The 10,438-nt window shown below is 43.9% G+C and overlaps 1 protein-coding gene across 1 annotated transcript; it reads left to right on the top strand.

The window, feature by feature from the left end:
• Positions 1-375: 375 nt before the first annotated feature.
• On the top strand, positions 376-4,727 carry LOC4332724 (endoglucanase 9-like). The gene is made up of 6 exons (NM_001417659.1): positions 376-974; positions 1,509-1,816; positions 1,910-2,371; positions 3,264-3,399; positions 3,827-3,999; positions 4,083-4,727. The coding sequence occupies exons 1-6, from the start codon at positions 593-595 to the stop codon at positions 4,479-4,481; spliced, it is 1,860 nt and encodes a 619-aa protein (NP_001404588.1). The 5' UTR covers positions 376-592; the 3' UTR covers positions 4,482-4,727.
• The last annotated feature ends 5,711 nt before the right edge of the window (positions 4,728-10,438 follow it).

The following is a 10,438-nucleotide window of genomic DNA, read 5'->3' as shown; positions in this document are numbered from 1 at the left end:
TTAAACTCACATGCATGTACTATACAGTTTTTTAAAACAGCGTTTTTCAGAACTCCCAGGTCATGTTTAAAACTGAAAAAAACTATTTCTAAATAAACATACTACGGAGAATAAAAATAATCTGAAGATAATCTATCCTAGTACGAGAGTAACAGTCGTATACTAAAGTAAAGTAAACTCTGTACAAAACAGTGGTTGATAAACACAGTGACTGACTACGAATATTAAACTCTGTACAAAACAGCTGAAACTAAAGATCCGCACGGCACAACTGAAACTGCCCTTCCTAAACCCAGACGACCAAAGATCAAAACAAAAACAAACAAAAATCCACATATAAGATTGTCTCGTAGGCGTCCATCGCTATCCCCACCCAACACCACACTACAACGGCAACAGTAGTAGTAGTACCTGATTATCCATCCCTAACAAATCCCACTTCCCCACACACGCCAAAAGCCTCTCCTCTCCTTTCCTCCTCCTCCAGTCCTCCTCACTGTCCGTCCCAAGAACCACTCGGTGCAGCCGCCGCCGCCGCCGCAGCCAGTGCCATTGCAAGAATCGCGAGGGGGTATTGAGGTTGGGCGGCGAGATGAGCATGTACGGGAGGGACCCGTGGGGCGGGCCGCTGGAGATATGCCACGACTCGGCGACGGACGACGACCGGAGCCGGAACCTGGACCTGGACAGGGGGGCGCTGTCGCGGACGCTGGACGAGACGCAGCAGAGCTGGCTGCTGGCCGGGCCGGGGGACCAGGGCCGGAAGAAGAAGAAGTACGTCGACCTCGGCTGCCTCGTCGTCAGCCGCAAGCTCTTCGTGTGGACGGTCGGGGTGCTCCTCGCCGCCGCCGTCTTCGCCGGGCTCGTCGCCGGCATCGCCAAGGCCATCCCCAGGCACCACCGCCCGCCGCCGCCGCCGGACGACTTCACCGTCGCGCTGCGCAAGGCGCTCATGTTCTTCAATGCCCAGAAATGTGAGTGTGCTTCCCTCCCTGCCGCCTCGCGCGTCGGAGTATCAGATCATTTTTTTCCTTTTTTTGTGAGTTCTCAGTTGTGCTGGATTAGAAATGGTGGGTTTTTTTTGGCGATCTGGGCGATTTATGTTCGGGAGCTTTTAGGATTTGATTATTGTGCGTTTGAGCTTTGCCAAGTTCTGAAGATTCGATTTTTTTTTCATGCTTCTCTTGGTAGAATAGGAAAGACCGGATTTTCCCGTTGTTTCTCCCGGTGATCTTGTGGACAGGAAGTTTCAAGTCTTTAGCTTGGTTTCCGGTTTCTTCCGAGAGTTACGATGGCTTGAGAGTTGAGACGCCGGCTTCAGAGATGGGATTTTTATTTTATTAGCTTGGATTTATTTTTCCGGTGCTTGAAATGGGAATAACTAGGCACCAAACCGGTCTGTCCATCAGATCCATCCGTAAAGATTACAGGAGTTTATCTAGAAGAATAATATGTCCAACTTAAAGATCACATTTTGATGGTACTTCCCATTTGTGTATTTGCTGCAGCTGGAAAGCTTCCGAAGAACAACAATGTGCATTGGCGTGGTAACTCGTGCATGAAGGACGGACTCTCGGATCCGGCAGTCGGGCGCAGCCTCGTCGGAGGGTACTACGACGCCGGCGACGCCGTCAAGTTCAACTTTCCAGCTGCCTTCTCCATGACCCTCCTCAGCTGGAGCGTCATCGAGTACAGTGCTAAATACGAGGCAGTTGGGGAACTTGGCCATATCCGTGATACCATCAAGTGGGGGGCCGATTACTTCTTGAAGACCTTCAACTCAACGGCGGATACCATTGATCGTGTCGTTATGCAGGTAAAACAAAGATGCAAACATGGATATGTGCAGAGGGATTGTAGTTCTTGCCATCAGAGCCATTGCTAATTCGAGATTTTATGGTGGGTGCAGGTGGGGAGCGGTGCAACATCACCCGGTTCGACTCAACCGAACGATCACTATTGTTGGATGAGACCAGAGGACATTGACTACCCTCGCCCAGTAGTTGAGTGCCATGCTTGTTCAGATCTTGCGGCTGAGATGGCTGCATCATTGGCAGCAGCATCAATTGTGTTCAAGGACAATAAGGCGTACTCGCAGAAGCTGGTACATGGTGCTACCACCCTCTTCAAGTTTGCAAGGCAAAACCGTGGAAGATATAGTGCAGGTGGTTCCGATGCTGCAAAATTCTATAACTCAACCAGCTACTGGGATGAGTTTGTATGGGGTGGTTCATGGATGTATCTCGCAACCGGCAATTCATCGTACCTGCAGTTGGCAACACACCCCAAGCTTGCAAAGCATGCTGGTGCTTACTGGGGTGGTCCAGACTACGGTGTATTCAGCTGGGACAATAAGCTTACTGGTGCACAGGTAATTGCATTTGTTCTCTTCTGTTTAAGTAATGATATAGACATTCCCCAGGTTGACCCATTGGCATTTAATTTGGTACTTGGTTGATGCTTGACATGAATATTCCGTATCTAACATGCTGATCATTATAATATAGGACTATCTGTTGAATCACCAATTTTGTATATAATATGTGAGGTGGTTTAGTTGCAGTAGCTATCTTGTGTGGAGTCAACTTGTTATGTGGTATATCAAGACCTGAAATGTAGAGCATTAGTAACAATTATAGAGAAAGAGGTACACAACTTGTATGATATATTAAGGTTTGGAACACCGTCAGTGTTGTCCTGTCTCCCTTTTTTGTTCTTTGGAATTTCCTAAAAATGTGACCCATGATAACAATTGTTTTCAGCATGCAACCTGCATTTGGGCTCATCTTTTAAATAACCAGTTCTGGTAGGTTTCAACTATGTGTGTCAAAAGAATTGGTCACACTTCTCTCTAGTTTAACCCGTTGAATCATAGAACCTGGTAACTTTTGTGTATATGCTATTTCTTAACCTTCAAGAGCTAAAATTCTTTGCTACTCCCTCCTTCCCTAAATGTTTGACGCCGTTGATTTTTTTAAACATGTTTGACCATTCGTCTTATTTAAAAACTTTTGTGAAATATGTAAAACTATATGTATACACAAAAATATATTTAACAATGAATCAAATGATATAAAAAGAATTAATAATTACTTAATTTTTTTAAATAAGACGAACGGTCAAATATGTTTAAAAAAGTCAACGACATCAAACATTTAGGGATGGAGGGAGTACATAGCAGTAGCTAGTAAAAAAAATCCAGATGAACAAATAAACGGATTTAACATATCAATTGGTACTTATTTTATGGTCTGTCATTACAGGTTCTTTTGAGCCGGTTAAGGCTCTTCTTAAGTCCTGGTTATCCATATGAAGAGATCCTCAGGACATTCCACAATCAAACAAGCATTATTATGTGCTCTTATCTTCCAATTTTCAAGTCTTTCAACAGGACAAAAGGTTTGACCTTGAACTCACTGAATCACACAGTCACACATTGGTTTGTGAACAGTTAGTTACTTAGGCCCTGTTTAGTTCTCCAAAAACTTTTCGCAAAAACATCACATCGAATCTTTAGACACATGTATGGAGCATTAAATATAGATAAAAAGAAAAACTAATTGCACAGTTTGCATGTAAATCGCAAGACGAATCGTTTGACCCTAATTAGTTCATGATTAGCCATAAGTGCCACAGTAACCTACATGTGCTAATGACGGCTTAATTAGGCTCAAAAGATTCGTCTCGTGGTTTCCAGGCGAGTTATGAAATTATTTTTTTCATTCGTGTCCGAAAAGCACTTCCGACATCCGGTCAAACGTCCGATGTGACACCCAAAAATTTTCATTTCACCAACTAAACAGGCCCTATTATTATTGTATTTCAGGTGGTTTGATCCAGTTGAATCACGGGAGGCCACAACCTCTTCAGTATGTGGTGAACGCTGCATTCCTTGCTTCTTTGTACGGTGACTATCTTGAGGCTGCAGATACCCCTGGCTGGTATTGTGGGCCCCATTTCTACCCAATTGAAACTCTGCGCAATTTTGCAAGAACTCAAGTAGGTTTGCAGAGTTTAAAATGTTGGAATCTTGTAATTCCAGCAGTTTTTAACTCCTGATACTAATTCACTACTTATTTCAGATCGAATACATCTTAGGAAAAAATCCTTTGAAGATGAGCTATGTGGTTGGTTACGGAAACCGTTACCCTAAACGTGTTCATCATCGGGGTGCCTCGATCCCAAAGAATGGTGTCCACTACGGTTGCAAAGGAGGTTGGAAGTGGAGAGAAACCAAGAAACCAAACCCTAACATCATCGTCGGAGCGATGGTAGCTGGCCCTGATCGCCACGACGGCTTCAAGGATGTTCGCAAGAATTACAACTACACGGAAGCAACTCTAGCTGGCAATGCCGGTCTAGTTGCAGCATTAGTAGCATTGTCAGGTGAAGGCCATGGCGTGGATAAGAACACTATGTTTTCTGCCGTGCCGCCGATGTTCCCTTCGCCCCCACCGCCTCCGGCACCATGGAAACCATGATTGGCTGCCACTATCTGATTCTGATTCATTTTGTATACGGCTTATTTAGATTAGTGTTTTTCTCCCTTGTTCTGGAAATGCTGGGGGAAACCTAACAGAAAAGAAGGCGTCAGGTTTTTATCTTTGTTTCTCCCATTGTTGTATACTTGTATAATCCCCATGTTATGTAACACTATTGCTGTTCTGGTATGAACCTAGTAATTAATACTATCTTTCCTCGTGGATTTGTGGGAGTTAGATTTTTAAGACTCTGCTTTCTTGAATCAGTCTATGAAACGGCAACGCTCATATTAACATTCACGTCCTAACCCATTCGATTTGTACTCTACTGAGATGAAACTGAGTACCACACTTGGGCCAAAGGTCATGAATAATGATGATTCTTGCAACCCATTTTCATTAGGAAAAAGTCCACCTTCACTCCCTAAACTAATGACCAAATTTGATTCGTATCCTTGAATCGCAATACCAGATATATCGACCCCCCAAAGCCCCAACTATTAAAACCGGTGTAATTTGACTCCCTTACGTTTTTAGAGGGTTGTTTCGCTGGCGTGGCGCATACGTGGCGGTATTGACCTGGTCTTCGTCCAACGTGGCATTGATATGGTATGCTATTATAATACATGGACCCATTTATCATTCAAAAAAATTATGGGCCACTGACATGTGGGCCCACATGTCATCCTCTCTCCTTCCCTTCTTCCTCTTCCCTCTCTCCCTTGTTCGGCTGTGTGCACTGTGTGCAGGGAGTGGGTGCTGGAGCGGCAGCAGCGACGACGACGTCGTCACATAGGCGCTCCGTCTCGAGGCAGCGCCCGCCCTCCCGCCATCATTATTGCAGAAATGCAGAGCCAATTTTACTACTAATTCCACAATACGAATTCAAGCACAAGTAGAAATGCAGAGACCGCAATGGTTCTACTCCTAGATCGCACTCGTCGCCGCCGGAGCTCAGACCTTGGTTGCCTCTACCGCCACCGTCACCCGAGGGGCAAGGACAGGGGGAGCGGGAGGCGTCGTGGCATTGGCCTTCACCACGCGCCACCATACCCAGACGACAACGAGACCGGTGATGAGCAAGGCGGCCAAGACGATCACGGCGGCGGCGATGACCATTGCCCAAGCATTCGTCGCGTGAGTGACACCCCTACGCCGACCTCTAGTCTTCCAACACTTATAATCCATCGTGATCGTGGTGGGGGTTGTCAGAGGCTGTAAGGCCAATGAGGTTCACTGCCACCGCTCGTCGCCATTGAGGAGACAAAGAAGAAAGCCTCACACAGCGGTAGGAGTACTTAGTAGTTCGTAGTCTCTCATGGAGGGTTTGCAATTTTGCCCTTGGGTTTGGTTATCCGTGGATACCCGGTCCGATAGGTATGGCTCTACGTATGATTTTTTTATGTACCATTTAATTTTTAGGAAAACATGAGCGAAAAATAAAGAACTAGAAGTTGAAAATCGTACTACCGAACACACCCTTAATATATTTTTGTTTAGCTTCTCTCTATAATCCATAAACCAAAACCATATGAGCCATCAAAACACATTACTCTTATCCAGTGGCGGATCCAGTATAGGGGCGGCGGGGTCTCGAGCCCCCACTACTGGGGTGAAGACTATGAGAGACGCCACGAAGACCCCACTAAATTTTTTTTACCATATGTAGATGGGAGGGGGGACTGTAACTCTATCTAGTTTATTCAGACCCACTGCTCTTATCTTCTAAATTCATATCGATTTAATAGCACGTACCCTTCCTATACTAGCAGTAGCAGTTTAATTTTTTTGTGACACGTGATACAAGATAAGTCATTAGCATATCAATTATCATAAACTTAAAATAAATTTATTTAATTTTTCAAGAAACATTTCAGGCTCATTCGGAACACAGGATTTTAAAAACGCAGGAACATAAAAAATGCACTATTGCAGTGTCCTAACACCTCAAATCCTATGGATTAGGAAAAAACCCCCAAAAAATAGCCATTTTAATAAGCACATGAAAAGTACGGGAATAAGAAAAGAGATAGACACAAAGGACTTTTTTCCCTAAGAAATTAAAGCTCATGTTAGAATTCCCCTAGAACTTCTAGGTTTTGAGCCAATCCAAAGGAAATCCGTAGGATTTTTATAGCTATTCCTATAACCCAAATGTCCATATAGAAATTATTTTCACATGATTGAATTTCTCTAAAATTCCTTAAAAAGAATCCTTTGTTCCAAAAAAACCTTTATATAAAAAACTTTTACATAAATGCATAGTTTAGCAATTTGAAAACTATATTATTGAAAATAAGATAATTATAGTTTGAAGTTGATGTAAAGAACGCACCTAAGTGTAATATTTTTTATTTGGGAATGGAATGAGCACAAACAAAACAAAAGGAGTGCTTGTCTGATCGTATCAAGCCTGATTATTAGACCGGATACGGTTGCCATTGATTTATTTCCTCCGTCACAAAATATTTTTATGTTCCAAGCAATTATTATATCAAAGTTGATAAAATAGAAACAAATATATTGTGACCAGATAAAGCGTGGGATAATTACATTAGTATTCGAAAAGAGTAAACGGTATTTTAGTGATTTTACTTTTTATTACTCCCTCCGTCTCATAATATAAGAGATTTTGAGTTTTTGCTTGCACTGTTTGACCACTCGTTTTATTAAAAATAATTGTGCAAATATAAAAGACGGAAAGTTGTGCTTAAAGGACTTTTGATAATAAAATATGTCACAAAAAATAAATAATAATTTCAAACATTTTTAAATAAAACGAGTGATCAAACAGTGTAAACAAAAACACAAAATCCCTTGTATTAGGATCCGTCCCAAAAAAGGCAAACCGTGGGTTTCCGTGCCAACGTTTGACTGTCCATCTTATATGAAAATTTTTTATAATTAGTATTTTCATTGTTGTTAGATGATAAAATATGATTAATATTTTATATATGACTTATATTTTTAATTTTTTTTATAATTTTTTTAAATAAGACGGATGGTAAAAGATTGAACAACTTTTTTTTTTTTTTTACGGAGGGAGTACGTGGGGAGAGATAAGAAATGAACAACGGATGGAGTATGCGCGACCGGAGCGCATCGATGCGCGCATGAACGCAAGCCTTCCTGCGCACTACACTGCGCATACGCAACGCGCAGTCGCGGAGCAGAGAAACCGCGCGGTCTCCCACGCGCGATTTGAATCCCGCATCGGGACCCGCGGCCTGCCTACAGACCAAAACAAGCTAGCGGCCACACAAGGCAGAACAAATCGATTGACAGTAGAGGGAAGCAGGGTTGGTGACTTGTGGGTGTGCGCCTGGGCGGATTTTAATTGCACCGCTCCGATTTCTTTTGGATTTGACGACCGATCGGCCCCGCCGGTGGCGCCCCAGCATACTACTACTACTACTACCACTACCCCGCGGGCCTAATCCAGCCCAACCGAGTTCGCTGCTAGTATACTTTTGGATAATGGCCATTCGAACTTGGTCGGCGCCAGCAAGGGGTGTCTTCTGTTGTCGCCGCATATGGGTCCGGCAAAAAACTTCGCTTTTTCTGTGGCGAGTTCAAATTGCGGGTAAATGGATTGAACTCCGAATACGGAAGAAAATAATACCATAGAACAAAATAGTAGTAGTACTACTGCAGACTGTAGATTTTGATTTGGAGGAAAAACACAGTAATTTTGAAGGATTTCAATCCTATAAGAAAAAATTCACATCAATACCATTGAATCAAAGAATTAAATCATATCCAATCTTTTGAAATTTCTATGGAATTGGACGATCTCGTAGAGATTTAGGAGGAAACTTAGCAAGAACTTAAAGTCTTGGAAAATTTCCTTTGAGTCTCTCTCTTCCAATTCATGTGTATTTTCCTACGGCTCAGTCAAACAACTATTTCTTGTTTTTCATGTGTTTTTTAATCTTCTATTTTACCCTACAATTTATGTTAGAATCCTGTGTTTTTTCTATTCTTTTATTTTTTTTCATTCCAGCGATTCAAAGAGACCCTGAAGGCCCAACCCAGACCATCCAAAAATGTTTGCAGTGAATTCCCTCGGTGGTCGTTGCAAGTTCTAGAGCTGTCAAAAATGTTCGAGGCTCGTAAACTGCTTGAGCTCCAAACGAGTTGAGCCTGAGCCTCTCCTAAAACTCGCGAGCTTTGTTAAGTCGAGCTCGAGCTTCCATCGAGTTTATTATTTGTTTCCTCTTCTATTAATATGATTAACTAGATATTAATTATTTTTTAAGATATCATCCTCAAAATATATATTCTTTTACTTAAAAATTAAGCTTGATAGTCGAACTCGAGCTTGATCGAACTCGAACCAAGCTGTTTGAAAGATCAAATATTTTATAAGCTCGGTTCGAGGTTGTATCGAGCTTATAGCTTAGGCGAGAGCTCGCTCGAGATCAGCTCGTTCACAGCCCTACTTGCAACTACTTCTCGCGGCTCGCTCGGCGCAAGACTGCGGGCCACGCAGCTGCCAGGTTCCAGCCTTGGCTGGCGACTCGTCGGGGTGTGGCCGTGTGGGCTGTGTGGCAAGTGACCATATGTGTGTATCCACCGCGCGCGCGCGAGGCGCAGCCGTAGACAACAGCATGCTCGTCGGGCACTCGGGCGGCTGTGCACGCACGACCGTGTGCACGCAGAGAAGGTTCGCCGCAGTTCGCTCGGCGCGACAAGGCCGAGGAGGCAGATCGGCGGACGATCCAATCCTGATCTTTAACCCACATGAAAACTGGGCGAGCCGCCGTAGCAGTACTGATCCACACTAGGACAAGATGGTGTGCACATGGCGCGGCACATGCGACCCGCTGCGCACGCCCAGTCAGCCCAGAGGCCACGGGCCAAGTTGGGAGTCTTGGGGAGAGACAGCACCATGATACCGTATCACACCCTGCTTATCCTCGGCCCTACCACGCTTTGCCCACACCTGTGCGCAGCAGCAGCAGCAGCAGCAGCCGTGGCCCGTGGCCGGCGTGCATATGCGGCAGCGCTATCTGCAATGCAAGTTTGCATCTTGGACTGCACTGCCCCGGCTAGGAAACAAAACCCAGCAGGGCTTTGCCCCTGTGGGCCCAGGTTCGGGACCGGGAGCGGGTTGACAGACTGATGTGTGGGTCCGACGGGCTTGTGCCGGGCCCCGTGTCCTGTTTGCCCCAGACTAGCAAAGGATCATTAGGATATTAATTAGCTTAGGCACAACAGCACAAGCTAATGCAAACGACGTAACTAGAGGAGTAGTAGTACGTGTTAGTGAGATCCTAGTATATAGATTAGCGGCGGAGATGTGGGCCGTGGGCCTGGGCTCCAAGATCTGGTCTTTTGCTTTATTTAGGTTTGACTGCAACGCTGTCCAAAAGAATACTGCCCCACTACTGCATTGAGGGAGAAATTTCATCGAGCCCCTTGAGTTTTGCACTTTTGCTACTCCTGGTAGAGTACCCAGTACCTTTGCCCGTGACCGAGAGGCTCTCTGTTTATTTATTCCTTCTCGGAATTCGAGCTCTGCTTTCCAATGTCGTGTCTTGCCAATTGTTTGTTCATTGGGTAAAGATTTGCCTGTGCATGTTCAGGGTCCAGCAAACTTTACAGGCTTTTTTGTTGCCAGTCTACAGTGTAAAGCATTGAAAAAAGACTTGTGGCTGGACTCTCGCTTTTTAAAAGTCCTCTTTGCGAAAATTTTCGGCGAGTACAAAAGTTTCATAAGCTGTTTCCCAATACGTCCTGGCTCCAGATTAGGAACGATGTATAGGAAGTAAATAATATTTTGATATCAATATGTGTATAAAAGAAAGGATTATAAAATATAGGAAAAATATATATATAAAGTTTAAATAGGCCATAGGTAAAACATTGCAATCTGATGAGAATGATAAACTCAAAGAAAAAATTTCATAAAGATTGAAGCTATTGCTAACTTTCATTTGAAATATACATAGTAC

The sequence above is a fragment of the Oryza sativa genome, chromosome 3 (genome assembly GCF_034140825.1).
Source record: "Oryza sativa Japonica Group chromosome 3, ASM3414082v1".
NCBI classification, from domain to species: Eukaryota; Viridiplantae; Streptophyta; class Magnoliopsida; order Poales; family Poaceae; genus Oryza; species Oryza sativa.
The sequence above is the reverse complement of the archived record's forward strand: the minus strand, read 5'-3'. Positions and strand labels throughout refer to the sequence as shown.